The sequence below is a fragment of the Myotis brandtii genome, unplaced genomic scaffold (genome assembly GCF_000412655.1).
Source record: "Myotis brandtii unplaced genomic scaffold, ASM41265v1 scaffold982, whole genome shotgun sequence".
Lineage (NCBI taxonomy): Eukaryota > Metazoa > Chordata > Mammalia > Chiroptera > Vespertilionidae > Myotis > Myotis brandtii.
In genome coordinates, this window is record NW_005372084.1 from 1,256,064 (window position 1) to 1,283,530 (window position 27,467).

The window sequence follows — 27,467 nt, forward strand, 5'->3', positions numbered from 1 at the left end:
TATCTCCTCACCTTCAGCCTGGTGCCTGTAGGAGCTGGGCCAGCTGCTCTCGTGACCCTGCCCTTCCTACAAGTCTCTAGATGGTTTCTGCCCTTCCTTGTTAAAAGTCTCCTCTTTGGCTAGTTTTTACTTGGTAATTTAGGGTAAATGTACCCCAATTTAGTTTTATTTTCAGTTTGGTATTGGGAGGAGGTGCAAGAAGGATCCACTTACTCTGCTGCCATCTTGAAAAAAACCCTTAAAGTGAAATCTTAAGAGTATTTGAAAAATGGTTGAGGGATTTAGCGATTACATAGAATTGCAGTCCTGTTAGTATTTGTTTTAAAATTTACATGAAGAACTCTTTTTTTTTCTTTTTTAGATTCCAGTTCTTCAAACAAACAGTGGTCCATGTCTGACAGGATTGGCTACTATAGCAGCTCATCTAGTCAAGGAAGCCAACAAAGAATTTTTGCTTGGGAGCACTGCAGAAGAAAAAGCAATAGTTCAACAATGGTTAGAATACAGAGTAACTCAAGTAGATGGAAACTCTAATAAAGAAGATATCCGCATTCTGTTGAAGGTATTGTGACTTCTCTTTATAGGCTGAAATGAATGACCTATTAATAGCAGGAATCTCTCTTCCCTGAGTGTCAGTAGCTGAAACTTTGGCCTTCTTATTTCCTTCTGCCTCGGGGTTTGTACCTGGTATTACTTTTACCTGAACAGACTCTGCCAGCCTTCCCTGTTCAGATCTCAGCTTAGATACCCCTTCCTCAGAAACATCCTTGCCTACTTCTCTCTCAAACAGATGCCATTCCTTGTCCTTTATGCTTTTCCTTCATAATACCACACCCTGTACTTTTCCTTCATACCACTTACCATAGTCAGTAATTATAACTTTTTAAGATTTTTTTTTTAATGTGATGGCTTAATGCTTGTTTTTTCCACTAGGAAATCCTGATTCCTTAATCAGTAAAGTAACTTTTTCAAAGACAAAGATAATTAGAATCTTTTGGGATTGTAGTTTGAAAAAAATTGTCAGATTGATATGAGAAAGCTCATATTTCCCTCCTTTAAGACTTAAATACATTAGGATTTATATTTTCTTTCTGAAGAAGTCACATTAGAATAAAAATATCTATTGAGATAAAATATAAACTAAATATGGCTCCAGAGTCACCAAGAATGAAAAACATTCCAACTGAAATTATTTTTCTTAATTATGTTTATAAAAATAAAGCAAATTGCTCAGCTTATATGTTTCAGCAGTTGAGCATCAACTCATGAACCAGGAAGTCAGGATTCTATTCCCAGTCAGGACACATGCCTGGATTGTGGGCTCGATCCCCAGTAGGGGGTGTGCAGGAGGCAGCTGATCAATAGTTCTCATCGATGTTTCTATCTCTCCCTCACCCTTCCTCTCTCTGAAATCAATAAAAACATATTTAAGTAAGTAAATAAAAATAAAGCAAATTTTTTAAAAATTGTGAAAGCTTAAAAGTTAAAGGAACCTAGAGATCATCCAGACCAGCGGTCGCCGACCGGTGTCCGCAGACTGCTGGTGGTCCATGAGGTCTGAAAGGTTGGCGACCACTGATCCAGACAATCATATATCATTGCAGGAACTCCTTCCTAATTTTATTTCCATTATCATATAAATCAATCATATACTAGTAAGTTGTGCAAGAAGATATGGTACTGAAAGTTTTTCATTTATCATTCTGAGGAAAATGGCTTAAACTATGTTTTTTGTTTGTTTGTTCGTTTGGTTGGTTGGTTGTTTTTATTGTTGTTAATCCTCACGTGAGGATATTTTCCCATTGATTTTTAGAGGGAGTGGAAGGGAGGGGGAGAGAAAGAGAGAGAGAAATTTTGATATGAGACAGTCACATTGATTGGTTGCCTGCTGCACACTCCCTGACCAGGGCTGGGGATTGAGCCTACAACCAAGGTTTGTGCCTTTGACCATGATCATACCAGCTAGTGCTAAACTAGTTCTTAATAGATACCATCAATAGAACTGGTAGAAAATAAATTTCAGGCCTTGTTCCTTTGTAGGCATCCCTTATAGTTTTCCAGAAAAGGAATAGTAATAAAGTATTTGATTCTGAAAGATAGGAGCAGGATTTCATTGAATTGGGTTTTTAAATTCAAAAAATAGATTTGCTGTTAAGAGCATAAAAAGTAATTCCACCAAAATGTTGTATCTGAGATATGTAAGTTTTAATCGGGACAATCTGACTGGAACTATTGCCATTTTCAAAATATGTGAGGACCTGGGTGATTTGGGTTATGGTCCTTGCTCTGCCATCTGCCACAGTATCTGTACCTATAGCGATGTGTCAGATATGGTAGTGACCCATCAGACACAGTCCCTGCCCTCACAGAACTTGGACCAGTGGGGAGACAATTCTACAGATAATGGACTGCAGTGTGGTTTTGGCCATATGAGGACAGATGAGAAGGGTTATATTCTGTTTTGCTTTGCTTTTTGCTGTTTTACGATAGTGTTTTTATTTTAAAGGCAATAGATATTTATTATAGAAATTAGGAAATATAAATAAGCAAATAAAAGAAATTTCAAACATTTGTAGTTCCATGAAGAGAGAACTGTTAATAACATTTACGTTCAGTCATCAGATATTTATTGAACCCTTTTTGTGTTCCTTCCAAGCTTTTCCTTTGCATATAGGCGTGTGTTTTATTTTCTTTACTGACAGTGTGTTGTAAATATATTTACATGTTCATAAATATTCATTTAAATTATCTTTTTGATAACCTGTTAGTGTTCCATCATATATCTGTACCAGAATTTAAATAGTCTATCCCCATGTAGTTACTAGGTTATTGCTAAATATCTTACCACATTTTCATTAGTTTCCTTAAGCTAATTCCTACAGGGGAAATTGCTGTGCCAAAACTATGTGCATTTTTAAGGCTGTGTAGCTCATTTGCCCTCCAGGAAAGTGTATTATTGCAGTTTTGGCGGTATGTAAGAGTAACCTCTTCCACAAAACCCTTGCTGACATGGATATTACCCTTTTTTCCTTCACCACCCCAATTTCATTACCAAAACAAGTAAATCAAAAAGTGATTTCTTTGTTTACTTTGTTTTTCTTCTTAAAATTATTAATGGTATGGCATTTTTTTTAATAATGCTTATAGCATTTTCATTATTTTAAAAGATGTGCTTATATGTATTCTTTGCCCATCTAGACTAGATATTTATCTTTTTATTATTTCTAAAATTCTTGCTATTAGGGCATTATGAAAAGGGTTTGATTCTTACTCTCTAAAGTTGCATTTCATTGCTAAAACCATGATTCTGAGTATAAATGGCTCATTAAGATAAATATGTAATTTCAAAAAGCAGACATTATAGAACACTAACATTTGCTGAATCTAGATAGAGAATATATAGTTGCTTATCATACTGCTTTATCAGTGTTATTAGTGGTTAGGAAGAAAAAGAAAAATCAGGTGGAACTCTATATGGGGAAATATTTTTTAAAGTTTGGCGATGGCATCGGAAAGACTTGTAAAAAAAAAAAAAGGAAATAAAGAGCCCTGGCCTGTGGGGCTCAGTTGGTTGAATGTCATCCTGTGCACTGAAAGGTCGCTGGTTGGATTATTGGTCAGGGCACATGCCCAGGTTGCAGGCACGATCCTTGGTCAGGGTGCTTGTGGGAGGCAACCAATTGATGTTTCTCTCCCTTTCCCTTCCTCTCTCTCTAAAAAAAAAAAAATCAATAAAAACATGTTTAAAAAATATTTTATTACTTCATCAACTTTTCATTTGAAGATGTTTGGAGAAAAACTGTTTCCATTCAACAGATTATTATAGAATTTTAAGTGGTAGCTCCTAATATATTTTATCCTTCCTATCCAAATTTTACTTTGATTCTTCAGAATTTATTTTCTCATTTATGTCTACCTTCCTTTATGCCCTCATCTATATCATCCTTGGCAATCCATATTCTTATACCATTTTGAAAATTACTATCTTTAAATGAAGGTGTGAGCAAATTTAAAGAGATTAAATTTAATTTAGCAAACATTTACTGATTACCGAACTACTTATGTGCCAGGCATTTGGAATGCGATTTAAGAAAACAAAATGTTCTCTACAGCTTATGGAATTTTCCCAAAATAAATGCTATTGGCTACTGGGCAGTGTTTAATAACTAGTCTTTAGAGGAGCCTGAGAGAATATCTGATAGTATTTCATATAATCTATTTGTAAACCTTTCTGTAAAGTTATATGAATGTATTGTCATATTTAATTTAAAGGTAATTTAGTGTAAATTTCTGTGCTGTTAAATTTGAGGACTAAAAGTACTTATATAACATTTTTTTATCTGAATTTTTTTTCTTTTCTCAGGAAATTGATTTATTTGTGCTGGTCTATCAGACAATATTTCAATTTAGATTAGGACCTATTAAGATTTTTAAAAATCATTTTTTAACATGTACTTAAAATACTTTTTCCTTCAAAAGTACCTATTGGTTATTTAGGGAGCTCAGTGCTTATTAGTATTTGGGGGAGGGAGGGAGTGATTTTAAATGAACTATATTTTTATATACTTAACATAATCTTTTAAAAATTGATGGTAATTATCTGGAGAACAAATGACAGAAAACTTTTTTGCTTTAAATGGTGTTTAAAACTGGAGTCTTTAAGGTGTTAGAAAAACTAGGTGTCCAATTGCAAAAGAATGAAGTTGGACCCTTTACATGATATATAAAAATTAACTCAAAATGGAAAGTCCTAAATGTAGATCTAAAACTATAAAACTCTTAGAAGAAAACGTCATTTGATTTAACAATGATTTCTTGGGTATGATACCAAAAGCACAGCAACAAAAGTAAAAATTTTGTTCATCAGCAGACATAATCAACAGAGTGAAGAGGCAACCCATAGAATGGGAGAAAGTGTTTGCAAATTATGTATCTGGTAAAGGGTTAAATCCAGAATATATAAAGAACTCTTATAACCCAACCAAGAAAAAACTAAGAACCCAAATAAAAAATGAACGAAGGACCTGAGAGACATTTCTTTAGAGAAGATACATAAAACTAATAAGCATATGAAAAGATGCTTAACAGTAATAATCACTAGTGAAATGTAAATCAAAACCACAAGATGATATCCTCTCACCTTCATTAGGTTGGCTACTACCAAAGAAACAGAAAATAACAAGGTTAATGAGTATGTACAGAAATTAGAAACATTGTACATTGTTGGGAATGTAAAATAGTACAGCTGTTATATAAAAGTATAGTGATTCCTCAAAAGATTAAAAATAGAATTACCATATGATCTAGTAATTCCACTTATAGATATATACCCAAACTGGGTTTCAGATATGTGTACACCCATGTCATAGCAATATTATTCACAATAGCTGAGCAGTGGAAACAACCCATGTCCATTGATAGATGAATAGATAAACAAAGTGTGATAAATACACACACACACACACAGAAATATTCAGCCTTTACAAGTAAGGGAATTCTGACAATGCTATAACCTTGAATACATTATGCCAAATGAGATAAGCTAGTTGCATATGACAAAAATTATGATTCCACGTATATGGAGTCTCCAAAGTAGTCAAATTCATAGAAACAGCCGAATGATGGTTGTCACGGCCTGGAGTGTGAGGGAAATGGGGAGTTGTTTAATAGAGTTTTAGTTTGGCAAGATGAAAAAATTCTGAAGATTGGTTGCACAACAGTGTGAATATCCTTAACACTTACTGAATTATACAGCTAAAAATGGTTAAGATGGCAAATCTTATGTTACATGTATTCTACCACATTTAAAATTTTAAAAATATATAAAAATGTGACACACCAACAAATTATAATTCTCTAAAGAGGTAGAAATCGAAGAGCTTTTTCTATTTTAATGAAAAAAATAAATCTAACGTGAGCGTAATTTACAAAATGTTCCTCTGCATATCCACCCCCACTCCCCGAAAAAAATTTAGGGATCTGAAATGATCAGTTTGAATATCATTTTTTAATGTTTTCTTATTTCTTTAAAATAAGACTAACAATGTTTGCCCTATTTTTAAAAAAATGAGGTGATTTTGATTTGTGATTCTGAATAAATTTGACTCTATTAATGTCAAAGATAGTTTATTAAACTAACATGTCAGTACTGTGTATTCTAATAGCCTCCTAAATGTTTTAAAATCAAATGATACAGTAGTTAACTTTAGTATTACTGTTTTTTAAATAAACATTTTGTTTTCTTTCTAGGATCTTAATTCATATCTTGAAGATAAAGTCTATCTTACAGGATATAACTTTACCTTAGCAGATATTGTTTTATACTATGGACTCCATCGCTTCATAGTGAGTATTTGAATAGTTATTGGTTTTTTTCCTATAATGTTCAGATGATTATATTTATTTGTCTTGAATTGAATCAAATTTCAATTTTCAGTTTATCAAATAAAAATGAAAGGAATAATTTTTATACAAGGTACCTTATGCAAATATTCCTTCCGTGTGTCCATCAAACAGTTGTTTCCTGTTTCTTAATCTGCTTGTTTCTTGTTCTTGCTTCTCTCCTCTTTGCAACTACTCCTCTTGCCACCCTTTGGACTTGATTGTCATCATCTCCTGAACCCCACCTCTCCATCTTAATTCCAGTACCCCATGTTCTGTGAGACCTCCTATACTTAGCTCTTAATCTCTTACTCCCTAAATCCCATCATCAGAAGTCACCCCTTCCCTTTTTCTAACCTATATACTTTCTTCCCCATCCAAACTAGATCCCCTTTTGTGTAACTTCAACTACATCCATCCTTTTATTACAATATCTTCAGCTTCTTTGTTCCACTGTACACTTACCACCCTTTCCCTGTCAATCCCCAACTCTTGGTTAGTCTAAATAAATGCCTTCAATACTATATCCAGGCTGAGTTACGTTGGAGAAATTACACTAAGATTGGTATCACTATAAATTTATCTATTCAGTTTCAGCCGGGCTGTAATGCTGATCAGCTCTTTTATTCCTTCCAGGCACAATTTCAGACCTTTAGCCCTTTGCTCAATCCCACTCTTCCGCCTCCCCCGTTTATCTTCAATCATTATCACAGAGCCTTCCTCCCTTACTCAGAAAATAGAGGCTAGCCTTTGACTACACTCACCTTTCAGCCTTTTCTATGTTTACATCCTTATTCATCTTGTTTCCTCTTTCTGGACTAAAAGAATTATCTTACTGTTTTCCTAGGCTAATCCATTCAACTGGCCTTTTATCTCAATTCCCTCTCTACCTTCTGCCCCTTTTCTGGGTCTTGTCCCAAATTTTATATCCTTTCTTATATCTTCAGTTTTTCCCTCTATCTGGTTACTCTCTTTACTTTAAATTGTTTCCCATTTACAAACAATTATATGTCATTAACTATATAGGGACTGTTTTTTTTTACTTTATAATTTTTATTTCTTAAAGTATTAAAAAGAGTATTACATATGTCTCCTTTTTTTCCCCCCCTTGACATTCCCTCGGCCTCCCTTCCCACTGTAGTTTGACAGTCTGTTCAATGTTGCTCTGCCTCTGCATCTACCCCTGTTCATCAGTCTATACTGGTCCCCATTATCTGTCCCAACCTCACTGGAGCAGTCTATATAGGGACTGTTTTATATGCTTTATAGATGTTAACTCATTTAATCCATATAATAGCCCTGTGAGATAGGTACTATTATCATTCCCATTTTACAGATGAAGTAACTGAGGCAGAGAGAGGTCTAATGTCTTCTTTGAGATCACCCAAGTGAATGGCAAAACCAGATCTGGAAACCAGGCAGTTGGGTTCAGAGTTTGTACTTTCTTACATCTCTATCTAAAACCTCCTCCCAACATCCATCTTCCCTTTGTGGAAAAAAGAACTCACATGTTCTCTGTATTCTTTACCTCATGCATTCAATCAGTGAGGCCTTGTTTCTACCTCACGGATGCCTCTCCCATGTGTCTATTTCTGTGATCCTAGATGACATTTCCCTAGTTCTAGAATTCATTATGTTCTGTCTGAGCTATTGAAATGGCCTCCTGCAACCAATCACATCTCTTACAGTCCATCTTTATTGCTACTGGGGCAGTTTTTTTCATGACTATACCTTTTTCTTTCATTCACTCCCTAGGACAGGAGGCCCTTCTTCATGTGGCCCTGCCTCCCTTGCTAACCTCATTGTCATCATTCTCCCCACACACCTCTCTGAGCCATAATGTACTCCCTGGAGTCTCCTCAGTCTTTGCTCTTTCTGCTCAGTGTCCTTGCACTGCTCCTCTCTTTTGCTACTTGGCCTAACCTTTAACTTCCTCCCAAATTGATTTGTATTTCTCAAGCATCACTCAGTTCTAGCACTAATTTCCTGGTAAGAAACATTGATCTTGGGCTCCTAAAGCATATTAAAGTACTCTTTCCTCTGTTTCTTTTTGTACTTTGCAGGCTATCTCAGTTCTGACTTGTTTCATTTTTTACTGTAACTCTTCTTGGAAAAAATTGTCCTTCTGTTACAGAGAAGGAAACTAATGCTTAGGAATATCGAGTACTTTATACAAAGACACAGCTTCTGTTTTGGAAGGGCCAAGGAAAACTCCGTCTTCTGGCGGAGCTGTAATTACTCCATTTGGGTTTACATGACTTATGAAGCATTATTTCTCAAAGATCCCTAAGTGATTGTGTTAAGTACTACCACATTATTATTGTAATGGCCTAGTCTGATCCTTAATTCAGCATAGTACTCTTAATTATTATAAATTTACTTAATAAGAGCTTACTATGTGTGCCCATTCTATACTGGAGGGACATAAAAGAAGTGTAAAACTATTTTCAAGCAACTTTTTTAATCTCATTGAAGAGATAAGACTGCTTTTTTAATAGATTTTTAAGGAATATAGAGGAGGGGAGAGAAACATGGATCAGAGAGAAACATTGATCGGCTGCCTCCTGCGAGCCCCCTCCTGGGAATCAAGCCCACAACCGGGCTTGTGTCCTGACTAGGAATTGAACCAGTGACCTCTTGGTGCATGGGTTGATGCCCAACTACTGAGTTACACCAGCTGGGCAAGACTGTTTTACTTGAAAACAATTAGTGAGTAAGAAAATGGGATCTAGTGCTAATTTCTGATCAGAATATTAAGTGACCAATTAAAGAGACATTTAGAGAAAAGTAGAATGTAGAATCATGAAATTATCAGAAAAATATGTTGACTTTGGATACTTTTGGCTCTCCAAGGAAATATTTATTGTTTTAGAAAGCTTATGTTAAGTTTGACTAACTATTGCTTGTAAGTAGAATGACCATATGGTTTATTATCCAAAGCAACACTTTTGTCAGTGACATTGGGGTTATTAGTAATTATACTGGTACTACAGGAATAACGTGGGTTGAATATTCCCCACACTTAAAAGGAGTAAGACTCAGTTTAAAGCAAAATGAGATTGAAGAGAATCGTTCATATTTCCCTTTGTACCTCTTCAGCTTTTAGAACAATGCCTTGTGTAGCTAAATGCTTGTTGAAATTAGCAGTATTTAGCAATCTCTTTATATTTCCTGTTTTAGGTTGCATAACTTTATAGTGAAAGTATAAGCTTTAATTGTATACTTCAATATAATTAAATCTAAAGTATTTAAATGAAGGCAGTTTATGTAGAGATGAAATACTTTGATCATACCAGCCTCTTTCTATTCCATTCTGATTCAAAATATGTTAGTAGTTTTTTTGTTTTGTTTTTATCTCATTTCAAAGTGTAAAAAGCCTCCAGGTAAAGAGAGCTTGCTATTAAGGTGTCTGTCTCCTGGTGCAAACCCAGGAGTCTTTCAACCTGGGGAAGTCCATAACTTGATTTGAGTTAGACTATGCTGCTGTGAGCAAAGCTACCTTATAGAAGGGAACAAGAACGATTTATATATAACAGTAAAAACATACTGTCAGTATAAATACATATTTAGATAGCATTACTTAATTTTAAAGTTAATATTAGAGATGCCATCTCTAATCCTATGTGATGCTTCTCAGCAGGCTAACAAGGGCCTATCAGGACCCTCGTGAGGTCTGGCTTTGTTAGCATCAAGCTTTCGTTAAGAAGGACAGTGTTTCTTCCATGTAATTAAAAAATAATAATGAAGTATAACTCTTGCAAACCAAGTGTATATTTACATTTTTCTCTCTTCTGGCTTACGCAGGTCATGCAATAGGGAAAGGAATACTCTGAGAAGGAGGGAGCTTGTGTGGAATTTCTTTGCCAGCAGAGTGAACAAGGTCATAATTCCATAATGCAAAATATTCGTAGCACCAGCTGCAGAGTTATTTAATTATGGATCTAGGTGCCTTCCAGGGCATTTGGTTTTCAAGCAGAGTAGTGTTTCGTTCAATGCTGCATGTTAAAACTAGGGTTACATTGACAATACTTAATGATCTGGACCTATTTATAGTTCTTATTTTGAAATGGATATCCTCTTTATATGTAGTGACTAGCATATTACAATTAAGGATATTATGCTTATCTTTTTAAAAACATAATTGAGTGGAATAATATCTAAGTTAACCATCCTTTTGTGTTCATAAAATGAGTTCATAACCAAACCATCTCTCCCACCCTGGTCCAAGTACAGACAAAGTACATGGGAGAAATAAATACTTTCTCAAGGAACAGGCCTCGCAGACTAAAACCTGTACTGTGACAGAATTGCACTGAGGTGTTAACTGACATCCTGTTGAGTTAGGTGTAAATATACCCAGATGAGGAAAAAAATGATTACTAGATATTAAATTCAGGCAGAGTAGATGTAAAGTTCAGATTGGCTACCTGCTCAAATTCATCAGACAGTTTCCCATGCTCTGTTTTGGCAGTATACTTAGTTTTGCCCTCATTCTTTCATTTGTTTGTTCATGTTATTAAATACTTAAAATGTAATCAGTGCTGTGTACAAAACAGCAGTCAGGAAACCTTCAAGTCTTCAAATAATCTTACTGTATTTTGTTTCACTGTGAGCCCAATTTTAGTTGTGGCCGACTTACTCTAATTCTAAGATCTCATCTATCTAAATTCCCTTTGAGGAATAATACGTTGTTCTTCCTTTGTTAAACTGCCAGTTAGTGTGGCTGTTTATTATCACACCAGTGACTCATTGCTTTCTTAAACTGATTTCACTAGTAGATAGCAGTCCCTATGAGCAGACTGTTTCTCAAGATTATTATAATCCTTTGTAACATTATGTGCTGCTTGAGTATAAGATTATTATCTACTAAAATCCATTTGTTCTGAAGTTCGGAACACCGATGGAGATATGCTGTTCTTTTAGAAAGAAAGGAAAAGTAAAAGAAATAGCTGCAGAGCAGTCCAGGACTGCTGGCCATAAAGCATGTCTCAAAGGCAGCAGGGTGCCAGTTGGAAAGGTAGCAAACCAGCATTTCTCCCTGATCTGGAATGGGTCCCTTCAAGTGTTTCTCACATGTCTTCATGGAAAATTAATGACTAAGAATATTATCTGTTTGGCTTTAAAGTTCAAACTAGTTATAGAGTGCCAATAGAAATAAAAAAGGAATGGCTAAGAAGGGAGAGCCAAGCATCACTGTAGACACACTGGCATGTAGACCAATAAGAGGCAGGAAGTAGTAACTAGAACAATTGCATTGTGTTTCCTGTTGTACAGAGTGGGGGTGGGGACCCAAACGTTCTAAGAAAACTAAGTTTCATGCAGAGAATCTGTTTATTTATAGTAAGTTCAAAAGTATATAGTTCACTGAAAAAGTAGCAAAGGTAGCACATTGAGGTCAGTCATAATTTTCTCAGACTCAAGGGACAAGCTCCAAAGTTTAAACCAAAAGGAGGTTAAGTGGTGACTTGATCATTTTAGGAGAGCTCTGTGTATTTCTAGCAAAGTTTTCTGAGGGAAAATGAACACATTTACATTCTCTAAAATAGATCATCTGGTTTAAAATCATTAGAATAAAATGTTAGACAAAGTTTAAGAAGGTCTTGGAATAAAAATAATTTTGTACTGTGGGTTTGTTATAATCCTTACACTAGAGACTCTAAATATGAAAGTTTTAAGTTGAAGAATATTGATTTTGCTGTGGTATAGCTTGTTATTGTTTTAAATAATGAGCCTAGTAGCAGCATATGCTAGTCCTCTGAGAGCAGACGCTGCTGTTCCGAAATGTAAATAGTGAAAATACATTGCCCTCTTAACCGTTTCAAAGTCTGCATGAGCAACTTGAATATAGATCAACAAGCAGTTGTACTTAATTGTTTGGAATTGCTTTCTTCTTAGTGCAATTTAAGTCATTCTGAAAAATAACATCTCACAAAATGGCCGAGTGGAGACTTTAAAAAGAAAGAGTTCTGGAGAGACTAACTTGCAAGAAAGTGGTCAGATTTGAATGATCATGAAACCAACCCAGAGTAAAACTTGTTTTTCTGTTTACTTTAATGATCAGTAAAGAGGTTTGCTGGAGTTGATTTTGAATTTTATTTATTTATTTAAGAGAACTCACCCCCATTTCCTATTCGATTTGCAGCTATGTTTATATTTTCTTCTAAATCAGTGGTGAAGTTTACATATAGTAAAGAGTTAGAAAAAGAACCAAAAAGTTTTTTTATAAAATGTTTTACCTTTTGAAATATAGATGGATATTTAGTTTATTCCACAATGTGTGTTTAAGCGTTTCCTGTGCACAGCACACCAGACAAGAATAACATAGTTCCTACATGTGAAAGCATGACATCTCGTTTAATAAAAAGTACCTTTTGCATAAAAAAGACATTCTTGACCAATTTTTTTGACAAATGTGTTAATTTTTTTATCTCTATGCCATGGATTACTAAATTGTAGGTGAAACAGTTATAGTAGCATATGTCTGATAACTAGATGCAACCTTATACCCCCTGAAACAAGATGAGTATCCTATATAATAAAAGGCTAATATGCAAATCGGCCGAATGGCGGGACAATCGGTCACTATGACACACATTGACCACCAGGGGGTAGACACTCAACACAGGAGCGGCTCCCTGGTGGTCAGTGTGCTCCCACAGAGGGAGCACCGCTCAGCCAGAAGCCAGGCTCATGGCTGGCAAGTGCAGCAGTGGTGGCGGGAAGCTGGCAGTCAGACATCCCCCAAGGGCTCCTGGACTGCGAGAGGGCACAGGCCGGGCTGAGGGACACCCCCTGCCCCCCGCAAGTGCACGAATTTCATGCATTGGGCCTCTAGTATTTTTATAATTTGCTATAGCAGCTTGTATGTGGGACTTAAACCCAAACTTAAATTCTTATGTAACAGAAGCAGTGAAACTCTCACTGCTAATAATTTAAGTAAACTGGGCCAACAGATAGATGAGCCCACCAAAGATAATGTTAACAATAGTATCCTGATGTCATAATGGCAAAAAGGAAGGCAGGATAACTTGCATCAATTTTTCTTATTAAATTGCCTTGTAGTAAACATAAAATGGAAATAGGTTTTCGCTGAAACACTTATTGAGAAAATACTGTGTGTCTGTCCTTTTATTGCTAATATTATTTTGTATTCAGTATTAATAATTGCATACTAGAGTGATTTATCCTTCAGTTATTTTGACCCAATAACTTAACAGAATATTTTCCTGTAAGCACAAGTATGTATATGCTAAATTCTGAGCAGACATGGGACGTCCCTCTCACTAAAAGTACCTTCCAACACGCAGACTACTAATGGGTTTGAACCACAGAAGGGTGACTGAGATGTCTTTCTTTGTTTAAGCATGCATGTCAGTTTTACGGAGACATACAATATCTGTTAAATGAATGCTGAATTAACAACAGCAGATTTAACTGCACTACTTTTACATGGGTCATGGCTGTGAGTTATTGCCCTATTGGCTTTCTCTTTACCTGACAACTCTTCATGTTTCCAATCTAAGATTTGTCTTAGAGAAAAGTCTGTAAGTCCCCTACTTTAGATTTTGAGCCCAGTGAAATGATTGTCATGAGCTGTTATTATTCCATCTATCTCCAGCCAAATCTCTGGGCATTCTTACAGCTTGATAGTAAATTCAGTGACCTGCTATATCCACTAAAGATAGAGTTCAGCTTTATTGCAAACAGAATTTAGAAGGTCTGTTGTCCATCTGAGGCACTTGCCACTGGAAATAGCTCTTCCTTCTTTGTAGTAAGCAGTGATCACTTAAAATTAAATGGGTCATTGTCTTCTTTAGTGAAATTTTATCCCCAGAGTTCAGTAAAAAGGAACCAGTAGTCCACATATGTATACACCAACCATCTATAGCCAGCTATCTATCTATCTATCTATCTATCTGTCATCTAGTGAATGAGTTTACTTAGTATTCCCTTGTTAAGTTGTTAGATGCCAATAAACTTTTTTTTTTCCTTTGAGGTGTGCTGAAAAATATTAGAGAATGAACCATATCTTAGTCTCTTGGAAGCTATTCTCTTTTTTTCTCCTATTTTCCTTTCCAATAAAGTAAAAAACAAACTCTTTGGGCTTCCAGATCCTGGGTTAATGTAAAATTGGCATTTATTGAAAACTCATGTACTCCCATGTACCAAAAGGTCACCAGTTCAATTCCTGGTAAGGGCACATGTTTAGGTCATGGGATCGAGACCTAGTAGGGGCACACTGGAGGCAGAATCGATGTTTCTCTCCCTTTCTCTCTCTCTCTCAAATCAATAAAAACATATAAAAAAATTCTTGCAGCACACCAGTTGTGCCTCTTGTAACACACCAATTGAAAATCACTATTATACACTAATGCGCTAAGCAAAAGATTCATTCATTCATTCATTCATTCATTCATTCATTCATTCATTCATTCATTCATTCATTCATTCATTCATTCATTCATTCATTCATTCATTCATTCATTCATTCATTCATTCATTCATTCATTCATTCATTCATTCATTCATTCATTCATTCATTCATTCATTCATTCATTCATTCATTCATTCATTCATTCATTCATTCATTCATTCATTCATTCATTCATTTTTCTCGAGATCTCCTTAGCATATCTGGTTTTGAATTGAACATAAAAGCATTAAACAAATGGATATCTCTTCTAAGTGGCTAAAACAGTTGTGCCCACACCAATTGAAAATCACTATTATACACTAATGCGCTAAGCAAAAGATTCATTCATTCATTCATTCATTCATTCATTTTTCTCGAGATCTCCTTAGCATATCTGGTTTTGAATTGAACATAAAAGCATTAAACAAATGGATATCTCTTCTAAGTGGCTAAAATTTTTCACTCCTACATGTTGGTTTGAGAACTGGTTTTTCCCCCCAATTTCTATCTCCTACTCGGATGATATTAATAGTTGTGCTTATGTAATGCCTGTGTTGTGTGTGTGTTTTTAATCTCTACTTAGGTTGACCTGACAGTTCAAGAAAAGGAGAAATATCTTAATGTGTCTCGCTGGTTTTGTCACATTCAGCATTATCCAGGCATCAGGCAACATCTGTCTAGTGTTGTCTTCATCAAGAACAGACTGTATACAAATTCCCACTAGAAGCTACCCATGCCGTGCAGAAGAGATATTAAAAATATTTTACATGGAAAGTGTATTCTGGACCAGAGGGCTAATGTAAATTGATATGCAGTCATTTTTATTTGCTGAAGTTGATAGAATTTTTAAAGTATAAACATGTCTGAATGTTTTGTTTTTTCTTTAGTTGAAATTTTGCAATTTTTTAATGTAAAAATTCAACTGCTATCAAAACTTGAGTTAAGATCAAGCTATAAATTAATTTGTCTTAATAGATTAAATTTATTTTAATAAAAGTTGCAAATCAGTGGCTTAATTTTAAAAAACATTAGTCCTTTTAATGATTGACCTATTTGGCTATTTATTGACCTGTCTTTCATATTTTAAAATGCATTTTTCCCTTATGAATATTTACCGTTGTTTGTTTATTAAGATCTATAATAAATTGTGCCAAGGATAGAGAAAGGGAAGACAGATGTGTTTGTTTTCAAATATTTATGCGAACCAGTAAATGTTTTGAAAAAAATCTTTTTTGTTTGTTTCTTTCTTTTCCGTCATTATTACTCATTGAAGTGAAACTAACTACTGAGTGCCCTAGAGGGAGCTGGAATAAGATGCATTCTCTTGAGTTAATGGTTCTTTTGTTGTTGTTGAGCTTAGTGGAATATGCAGTAGATAAAAAGAGATGGGAAATTCCTGCTACCCCACTAATTTGGGGCTAGATAACTACTAGATTAAAATTAAAAGCCAGCTTTCATAGAAAGGCTGCTGTTGAAGCAATATGTAAAGAACAAAGAGACACTTTATTTAACAAATCTATACAATGTATAACTTACTGGCTGACTAAATAAGTAATCCTTTATTGAGAACTAAAGAACTTATATTTCCAAATAAGAAGAAAAATTGAGTCTTCTAGCACTTTACTTTTTAATGCTAGTTAATTTTTGGTTTTGATGCTGAATCTAAGTACTAGTATATGAATTCAAAGGTCAGGTAGAAAGAGCAGGATAGGAAATAGACAGCATTCACATTATGCCTCACTGCTATGAATTATTCCTGTCCTCACACTGCTCTTCTCCCCCTGGACTGCAGGTCAGCAGGACAGACAGGGTAGACAAGAGATAAGCTACCCAGCCTTCCCATCCCAACCATTTCATTTTTTTTTTCTTCAGTTTAAGTCTGCTGTGAGGAAAGGAAAGGAGGACACCTCTTAATTTCTTTGCCAAATGTCCCTTCTTCCCACGTCTACCTTATGAGTCTTAACCCTCTGAATCCTTACATCTGTTAACCAGTTCTTATTGAAGTGCACAGCATTGTTTCAACAGATGTTACCCAGTGTTACTATGGGCCAAGACTTCCCTCTAGCAACTTAGATCTTACTGAATGAGGGGATGGCATAAATATGAAGGCCTGGCTCCTGCAAAGGTTAGATATTGTTCTCAGTGTCTAAATCGAAACAATTCATTTCTCATAGAAATGCTCCTGTGCATTATGCTCATTTCTGTCAGGTACCTCTCTGCCTGGAATGCCCTTTGCTTTTCACTTGATGGCCTCATCAGTATTCAGCTTGCTCATGTTTTCCTGAAAGTCAAGTCTACAAGACCCATCGACCCATCTCTGCCTGCCCTTGTTTCTGGCACCGATGGCATTGTACTATTTTTTATTATATGTCTCTTCCACCAAACTGTTAATTCCCTGAAAGCAGAGATTCCTTTTTTCTTTGCATATCCAGCACTCAAAACAGTGACCGGCACACAACAGCAGATGCTCAATGCGTGCTTGTTGAAAGAATGTAGTATTCTTTAAAGTCCATTTTGAGCTGACCAAGAAAAGTAAACATGTGAATTGAAATTAGGGACAGCTGCGTAGAGCACAAAAACCAAATAACTTCAAAGCAGGTTGTTTTTCTGTCATGTAAACGAGCATAAGACAGTCCACAGTTGGCATTCCACCGCCAGCTCCCATCTTTCTTCATACTGAACAAGTAGTGTTCTTTCACAAGTTTAACTTATGGTCCAAGATGGCTGTCAGAGCTCTAGACAAGTCCATAATCAAGACCCAGAGAAAGAGGAAGAAAAGAAGGACAAAAAGACTCCTCGCAACTGAGTCCTGGAAGTCCTATTCAGCAATATCTATATCTCTGGCATCCCTGCGGGGACAGAGTCTAGAAATGTAGTCCTTTACCCCCGACACGGCCATCCAGATCAAGCCTGTGCTTTGCCAATAAAGAAGAAGGAAAAAAGGGACACTGAGTAGGCAGCTAGCTGGCTCTGTCCCAGTAAGTAGTGTTTGGGAAAATGCCTCTGAATGCCAAATAATCAACTTGTAAAATAATTTTTATTAGTACATTGTTAACATTCCGTGGATGATTAATTTGCAAAGAATTAGAATACAATAAAATAAATACTTTTCACTGACTACAATTTTCATGATTCAGAAGTTATTTCAGGATCCCGCAATATTCAGTTACCAGGAATATCTGTTAATGTGCATTTTTAATAACAACAATAATAGCTAACATTTATTGGCATGTAGTATGTATCAGGCAGCATTTTACGTGAATTCACTGATTTTATCCCCTTTTTGCAGATAATGAAAATTGCCTAAGGTCACACAACCAGTATCAAGGGGCTGGGATTGAGACAAGTGTCTGGCTCAAATTTAACCTGTAATCCACTTTATTGGTGTACCAGTGAAGTTCTGCTTAATCAATTTGTGAAGGTAATTTTTAACCAACTTTAGAAAAAAGCTGCCTAGACATTGAATAAAATGTGTGTGTGTGTGTGTGTGTGTGTGTGTGTATCTTCAAGAATAAATGAGATGGTTACACAACTCAATGTACTAAAACCTACTGACTTGTACACTTTAAATGGGTAAATGTTTATAATATGTGAATTATAGCACAAAAGCAGTGTTTTTAAAAAGGAGTGGAGTCAAATACCTCAACCTCACCAAGTATTATGAGATGTTGGATAAGTCAATGCACATGAAATTCCTCTTAAGAAAAAGAAATAAAGATGACTGATTTTATAGTTTTTTAATTTGCAATGGTAGTGTATAAGCATTACCTAGTGCAATACCAAGCACACAGAAAGTGATCAATAAAGGATCGATTTTTTAAGGTCAAATTCTTAAACTAATTATTTAGTTTTTTTCCCACCTATCATCCCTGAGGCACTTGCTCAGTGTAAGCCTATCTAAGATTAGACAACTTGGCTGAGTATCTTGCGGATTTTGCTAAAGCATTAATTCGTCAATTTGCTTACCAGTTTTAAAATCTCTGGTCCTCACATCTTTCAAGCTGTTGAAAAATGGACCATTGTATTTTTCTTCTTTTCTAAAATATCAGTGACACTCCTTTGAAACAAAGTGGGGCCATCTTTGTCCATGTTATTCCTTCTACAAAGTAGATGCCCTTTTCTAAGCATTTTCTTTCTATAATTCCCAAAAGCCTGCGGCACTGATCATTCAGTAAAGCCTCAAATATTTATTTAGCACCTACTATGTACCAGACACTGTGCTAGGCCCTGGAAATAACACTACTACATCTTTGCCTTCAGAGAGTTTACAATCCAGTAGTCTGAACAAATTTCTAACTAAAATGGCATGTAAAGCATTCTTTGCAAGATTACCAGCCACTCAACATTCTTTGAAAGTAAATAAATAGCCCTAACCGGTTTGGCTCAGTGGATAGAGCGTCAGCCTGCGGACTGAAAGGTCCCAGGGCATGTACCTTGGTTGCGGGCACATCCCTGGTGGGGGCGGTGCAGGAGGCAGCTGATCGATGTTCCTCTCTCATTGATGTTTCTAACTGAAAGTAAATAAATATAATCAGGTGCCATTTACTGAGTGTGTTCTATGTTATGGGCTCTATACCAGACACTTGACAATAATCTTATTACCTCATGTTAATTTAGGAAATCTGGGTGGGGGGGGAGGGGGGGAGACACTAACCCACATGCTAACTAACATCTCAATTACGCCATGGCTAGAGTGAATGAGAATCGTGCAATTTCATAGTTAGAGCACATAATCTGTCACCATGTTATGCCCTGGGGTTGATTTGACTGCCCTGACTAGGCACTTGTTGGCCTTACCTCCCTCTTCCACATGAAACTTTCAAGAACAGACAAAGAGATCCCAAATAAGAAAAGATCCATAAATTTTTCTTACTTAAATACTGGTTTTAAAACAAATAGAAATAATAGAACTGCAGGCAATATCAAAAGGCCATTTGTCTTTAGGCACAGTTATACCCAAAGCATCTAAGATGTTAAATACTTTGTGGAATTCTGTGGTTGTAAATCTCAAGTAGCTGCTGTCACAGTACGGTAAAAAAAGTGACATAACTTCAAGAATGAGATAATCATCCCTACATGACCTGATTTCCCAGTTTAAACTGCCCCATCTCCATGCAGATTCAGCCCCATTGCACTGAGATTTTTAACAGTCATGTGAACATTCTCACTTTTACTTCCTGTTAAATATAGGTCCTCCATTGGCTCCACCCAGTCATACCTGAAGCTAGTAAAGAGGCATGTTAGGTCTCCTGCTGGGATAAAGCAGGGAAGTGGTAACGGAATAAATGGGAAGAACACCATGGCTAGCGCATCATTGAGAGCCCTGCTGAAAGTCCTTCCTGAATAGTTTCAAGGTGTGTTGTTAGGAAAGAATAAAACTCTTACAATCAGGTACATATGTACATGTACATCACACCAAAGGTTAATTACACAAGTAATTTGTTTATTGACAAGTAGTCAATTTAGAATTGTAAATTGTGTTAAAATTGTAATTGTGTAAGTGGTAAGTAGCCAAATTAGAGTTACTGTTAAGTACAGCTTTTTCATTTATGTATTTTTGCTAACATTTCACTTTATTTCTTTGAAAAAAATTAGATGTTACATGAACTTTAATATTACTCTAGCTTTGGCAGAGATGTTTAATGGAGTAAAGCAGTGGTTCTCAACCTTCCTAATGCCACGACCCTTTAAGACAGTTCCTCATGTTGTGGTGACCCCCAACCATAATATCATTTTCATTGCTACTTCATAACTGTAATTTTGCTACTGTTATGAATCGTAATGTAAATATCTGATATGCAGGATGTATTTTCATTGTTACAAATGAACATAATTAAAGCATAGTGATTAATCACAAAAACAATGTGTAATTATATATGTGTTTTCCGATGGTCTTAGGCGACCCCTGTGAAAGAGTTGTTCGACCCCTAAAGGGGTCGAGACCCACAGGTTGAGAACTGCTGGATTAAAGCATTTAGCTTTTTACCCCAGAGAGCAGTATTTCTTCTTTCTCTTCCTAATTAGATAATCTGCTCCTACCCATTACCAGGCCACTAAATTTCAAATTCTCCATACACCTGAGCAGGCTGCTACATATCTGGCCATCTTAATTTTAGTCTTGATTTATGGGAGCTGAATTACATTCCCAACTCTTCCTGGAGCTCTAGGTGAATTTTATTGCAAAAGCAATGGGGAGAAAGTTGCCATCATATATCTCTCTTGCCCGGGCAGAACTTTTAGATACACAAGGGGCTCTATATCCCACTGCTCCATGCCTTATATGCTGGATTTATAACACTGTGAAGCCCAGCTCTAGGGTTACATACGGGCATATCAGAGATGAGATGGGGAATTTGATTTTGCAATAATGATTACTTGTTGCTGGAGCCCACATTCCTGCAGGCTCTGCCTTTATTCCCCATACTGCTGGTGAATAAAACTCATTCCAACTGCTACCTAACCTAGTGAAACTCATCTTTCACTTCTGAGGGGGAAAAAAAAGACAGGAAGTCAGGAGATTTTGAGATGTTGGCAATTTTTGCTATTGTGTCTCAAGGATTTCTGTTCCTATTAGCACTGTTCTTTTAGGAATGTTTTAATCTTTTAAACTTTCATTTCTTTGTGGGGAGAATAAAAGCTTTGCATCTTTTCCAGCTTGGTGAGTTGATTTGATGGCTTATTCGTGCTGTCGCTTCCGCTTCAAAGAGGCTGGGCCCCTAGGGCTAGCCAATTGTATTATGGATTCTGCAGATTTGGCTTTCCATTCCTGCTGGGTGTCATCTGTCCTCACAGTCTTGCAGTGGATAATTTTTGTCCTCTCTAACATCATCTGAGAAATTTGTGCCTGGCAGGCCTGTCTGTCCAAGTTAAGCTTGAAATAAAGTAGCCACACAACTAATTGGACAAGACATAGCTCTAAACAATAAGGCCACAGGCTTGCTCTGACCAGTACCACAAACTTCCAGCCATTTGATTACAAATTCCAACATTTCATTGGTGCAGTCCATGAACTAGCCTCTTCGGGTAATAAAAGTTATTCTTCCTCCACTGCCCCATTTTCCTGACTTGCAAAATACACACAAACACACACCTTCATCTCCTTATTTTAATGGGCCTTAGAGGTTTTTAACCCTCTGGTTGGCTTCACCAGCCTTGCAGTTCCTGCCTGTTTTCAGCATTTGACTCAAACCCTATTGCTTGGATGAAAGAACTCTAGAGTTAACTATCATTGTCAGAAGTTTGGGGAGTAGGTAACGGGCATTGCACTAACGCATGCAGCACTTCTCAGACGTTAGCACGCATGGTAATCACCCGGAGCTTCTCAAAACACAGGTTGCTGGGCCCAGTTTGAGTTTCTGATTCAAGAGATCTGGTGCAGAGACCACGCCATGAGAACTGCTGTACTGCATCTGTCTGAATCTTAGGTGCCATTCATCAAAGAACTCATGTTTTTGTCTTTTTGCACAGTTGAGTCAAATTTTCTGAAGGAATGATCAGTGTAGTGAAGCACTCTGCATTCTATTGGTTGGCCCTGTCACGGAGCACAGTTTGTCTCCATGGTAGCTCTCTCAGTAAAACACCACATGTTCTCCAAGTGACGGAGCTGTACCTGAAGCATCTCCAGGAGGACCTGCAGAATTCAGTGCAGGAAGGTTTCACACAGGACTTTAAAGTTGCTTTGGCCTAGAAAATCACTGATGAGATGCACAGCCTCCACTTCACACCAAACAACCTCTCCAGCCTAGAGTGCCAGATACATTTCCAAAACTTCATGGGATTAATATGGAGTAATATTGACTATTTTACCCCCAAAGACCCTCTAATCTTCCCCCTCCTTTCGCTTTCATCAGTTTCTTTCATTTATAATTTTAACCCACTTCAAAAATATGTTACAAAAAAGGATAAACGGTAATACAGAAAATGTTCTAGAAAAAATCTCATGAAATGCATTTAATAAAAATAAATAAATTTAGGAGTCCCCTCCCTCAATTATGCTTATCCTTGATGGGCTTATACTATAATGAATTCAAATTTAGTTATCAATATGCATTAATTGAATATTTTTTATTTTTATTTTCTAATTTTCATAAGATTCAATAGAGAATTAGAAAATAATTTAACCCTGAAGTCAGAACTTCTACTAAATTCACATTATTTCCATGACTTAGGTGTCTTAATTTTCACAAGTATAATAATTGAAAAAAATCCCTTTACAATTTTATGGTTTATAGGGTCTGGTATTGAGAATCTCCGTAAAATGATGTTGTATAGAGTGTTATGAAGAGGAGAACAGCTAATCTTAAAACCATAGAAGTATTTAGTGTGTGATTACATTTATGTAATATTTTTGAAATGACAAAATTTTGGAAATGGAGGATACAATATAGGTTGCCAGGGGTTGGGAGGGGGCAGAGAGGAAGGTAGGTGTGGTTACACAAAGGCACCATGGGGGAATCCTTGAAACTGTTCAATATCTTGACTGTGATGATGAACACACAAACCTACACGTGTGATTACATTGTTCAGCACTAAATACAAACACAAGTAAAACTGAAAATCTGAATAAGATTGGTAGATTGTATCAATATCAATATCCTGGTTGTGATACCGGCATTTGCAAATTGTTACAATTGGAGGGAAACTAGGCAAAATGTACAAGAAATCTCTCTGTATACAACTGTGTGATCTCAAAGTTTTATTTAAAAAATGCAAAAAAGTCTCATTAATCCAGAAACAATAAGAGATAACATACAAGACCTTTTTAGCCTCGGAAACCAAGGAGACACTCAGAGCTGCCCCCACCCCAGCAGAGGTGCAGGCAGAACAGTGCTGCCAAAGTGGCCCTTCTCTGACTCTCCTCCCTATCTGAGCTACAGTTGAAGGATTTCTGGGAAGGGAGGGAATAAAATAGAGGCATACTGTACACTGGACCTGATCATCCCAGAAAACAACACAACCCAATAATGTACGGAGCAATGCAAACGGCTAAAACATGTATCTACAGGCTATCGGCAACAGAATTGCAGAAAAGTAATTGTGTAGTGAGTGATTTCATATTATCCCCTCCGGTGGACCATACACTTCACCAGGAAGTAGAAGCATGAGCAGTCATGCTCACCGTTATATCTCAGCCCCTAGCACTGCATTTGACATGTAGAAAATGCTCAATATATGTTCACTGTGTTTGGATGAAAAAAATGAAAAGCCCATATGGCTTGTTCTATAGTATGGCTTCTCTTTTCCTTCCCTACAAATCTCCTTCATTTTCTCCTCACCCATCACCTACACTTAAACACATACACAGGGATCAAGGCTGGGCAGTCCTTTAACCTATCTGTGCCTCCGCCCTGCTCACCTGTGAGACAAGGATAACAATAATCCCTGCTTCAGAGGACTGCCATAAGAACTTTAAAAATTAAAAATTCAGCACTTACAACAGTATTTGGCAGATTGTAAGTGCCATGTTGGTGTTTGTTCAACTGCCACATAATTCTGACACAGATTAAGAGTTAGCTCAGACCTGGCAGGTGAAGGGCACCATCCTCCTCCACAAGCTCTGGGGTTCCCAGGCCACCTGTGCTACCGACACACTCTCTACAAATTTGGGGGGTTCCCACTCCCCCTTGGATTCAATTAGTCACTAGGTTGACTCATTGAACTCAGGAAAGTGATGTACTTAGGATTACAGATTTATTGTAAAGGATACAAATCAGGACCAGACAAATGACTAGATGCACAGGGCGAGGTCTGGGAGGGCCCCAAACACGAAGCTTCTTTGTCCTCAGTACTCCTTACCTGGCAGCATATCAATACATGAGTACCAACCAGGAAGCTTACTGCAGCTTCAGTGTCCAGGAGGTTTTTATCAGGGTTTCAGTACACAGACATGGATGACTGAATCATTGGCTCCAGCCTCCCTCTCTTTCCTACTTGGGAAATTTCAAGGCTTTAGAGGTTATCTCCCAGGAGCCAGGGACAAAGATCAGCCAAATTCTTTACTATACAACATACGGAAATTTTAGTAAATTGAATAGGCAGAAGGGAGGACAAAAAAAAAAAAAGCATTTCAGGAAGGGAGGTGTCTGAAAATAAAGAGGCAGAAATAAGTGTGGTATGGTCATGGTACAGTAGAAAGACCTGTTAGGTGATTAGCTTTGCTATGTTGGAATGTGCCAGCCTTGAAGTTGAAAGACCATGGGTCTGCTATTCGATAACTATGGTGCCATCTTGTGGGAGTATAGGGATCATTGTAAACCAGCTTAAATCCTTTCTCTGAGAGGGGGACATAATTTAAATAGGTATACACAGAACTTAGTGGATTGAAACAACAAAACTATATTATCTCTCACAATACTGTGGGTTGATGGGGCAGTTTTCTGGCTTCATTGCAATTCATGTTTCTGCATCAGCTGGCTGATGGCTGGACTGAAACTCCAAGAAGGCCTCTTTCACACATGCAGTGCCTTGGTGCTGACAGCTAGGGTGCCTACAGAATGTCTCTCTACAGGTGATGTCTCAACTTCTAGTGCTTCTCTACACGATGGCCTCGCTACAGCAGGACAGTCTGGACTCCCTGACAAGAGAGCAAAAGCAGAAACTGCCAGTTGTGTTAAGGCACACCACTTTTTCCACCATGTTCTTTTGGTCATAGCAAGTCACACGACCAGTCCAAATTCAAGGGGAGGGGGAGCAAATTTCATATTCTGATGGGAGGAGCAGCATGTTGCATGTGTGTACAGGGAGGGAAGGAATCATCACAGCTGTCTTCAGAGACTCTACCATATTCTCTGATTCCCAGCTTACTCATCTGAAAATGTGTATTTTATTATCTACTTCAACTAGATTAATGAGATTAAAACACATGATATATAAGTGACAGCATTTTATAAATTTTAAAGTGCTAAACAAGTACAATATATTATAGTGGTGGGTGGTAAAGGCAGATTGGAAGAACGAGAGCAGATTATAAAAGGAGATAGATTGTAATAACATTTATTGAGCATTTACTATATGTCAGGCATTGTACTAAGTGTCTTACAGGTATCTTCTTTAAATTACCACAACAAACCTTAAAAGATGGATATTTCATTTTATTTTACAAGAAAGGAATTGCAAGTGAGTGGCAGAGCCAAAATTGGAACCCAATTCTGTTTGGTTCCAAAGTCTTAACTACTGTACCCAGAGTTCTTCGATCACTTTTATCTAATCAATCTGCAATTGGGTAAGGGGAGGTAGCAGCTACCCAGAAATACTGAAACAAATTTTTTGGAGGCAGAACCCATAATCTGCATTTTTAACAGCTAGTTAATGTGGGAGAAACATTCAACCTCACTGTATATAGTAAGCCTTCTAAGGTTTTTCACTAGTTCAAAGATACTAAGAAGACCAGCTTAGAGGAAATGTAGGATTGCAGGTGTAGAAGAAAACAAATTAGAAAAGTGCCTGGCTATTGGGAGAATAATTATGTTTTCTAGAGGTTGATGCTAAAGCTTGGAAATGAAAGTAAGACTAGAAAAGTTAAAAGTCAGACCCAACAACTTGCAAATAACCAAATTTATGTTTATTTATTAATTCATCAATTTTTTTACCTTTTTGCCTTTGGGCTTGTTATTTCCTGTGCTAGAAAACCCCAAGTTCCTTCACCCCACCCAACTTGGCTAACATTTATCCCTTTTGGGTCTGATGAAAGATATGCGCCTTCTCTGGGAAGTTCTTTCCGGCCATCTCCCACCCCCCAGGCGTTCCACATGTGTGCTGTGCCTTCCTCCATCCTATCAGGCCCTAAATGTTGGTTTGTGTGCCTTCTTCAGCACTAAACAGGAGAACCTTGTGTAGGAAGAGAGGGGGGAGAAAAGGAGAGATTACTAGTAAGAGATGGGTCTTAGAAAGAGCCACCGCAAAGTTGCACCGTGTTTGTACTTTGAACAGGCGTGAAGACCTGTTGAGAATAGAAGATGAAGTTTATGGCAGCGGTTCTCAACCTGTGCATCGAGACCCCTTTGGGGGTCGAACGACCCTTTCACAGGGGTCGCCTAAGACCATCAGAAAACACATATATAATTACATATTGTTTTTGTGATTAATCACTGTGCTTTAATTATGTTCAATTTGTAACAATGAAAATACATCCTACATATCAGATTCATAACAGTAGCAAAATTACAGTTATGAAGTAGCAACGAAAATAATTTTATGGTTGGGGGTCACCACAACATGAGGAACTGTATTAAAGGGTCGAGGCATTAGGAAGGTTGAGAACCACTGCTTTATAGTTTACCAAACGGCAGCAGTTTGATACAGGGCAGCCCCATAGATGTCTCTTCATGACCAGGACAATTAAAAGCAGCCTGGAAAACCCGTCCCTCCAATAATTACATGCATTTTAACTTAGCCCATATAACAGCTGGTTGAAATTTTGTAAATACAAGAACAGATTTTTTTTTTCTTCACATGGGCTCGAATGAGCCTGATAAGTGATCTGAGCAAATTACTTAAGGCACCTTCCCATCCGGGCAGCACCTGCCCCAAGCTAGCATGGCGGCATCGGCTTCATCCCGGTCACACCCCTAGTTACCCTATGGGCCTTAGTGGAGCCCGGGCTGGTAGACTGCGCTGCCCGACGCGCTTTGATGACGGCGCATCCGCGCCTGGGAAGCGGGACAAGCAAGTCTGC

At 37.1% G+C, this 27,467-nt stretch overlaps 1 protein-coding gene across 1 annotated transcript in view; it reads left to right on the top strand.

The window, feature by feature from the left end:
• EEF1E1 (eukaryotic translation elongation factor 1 epsilon 1) overlaps positions 1-16,020 on the top strand; it is a 30,883-nt gene extending 14,863 nt beyond the window's left edge. Inside the window, exons 4-6 of the mRNA XM_014533439.1 lie at positions 362-562; positions 6,250-6,345; positions 15,378-16,020. Of these exons, the coding sequence (XP_014388925.1) occupies positions 362-562; positions 6,250-6,345; positions 15,378-15,518 (438 nt within the window). The 3' untranslated portion in view covers positions 15,519-16,020. The remainder of the gene's footprint in view (positions 1-361; positions 563-6,249; positions 6,346-15,377) is intronic.
• Positions 16,021-27,467: the final 11,447 nt, after the last annotated feature.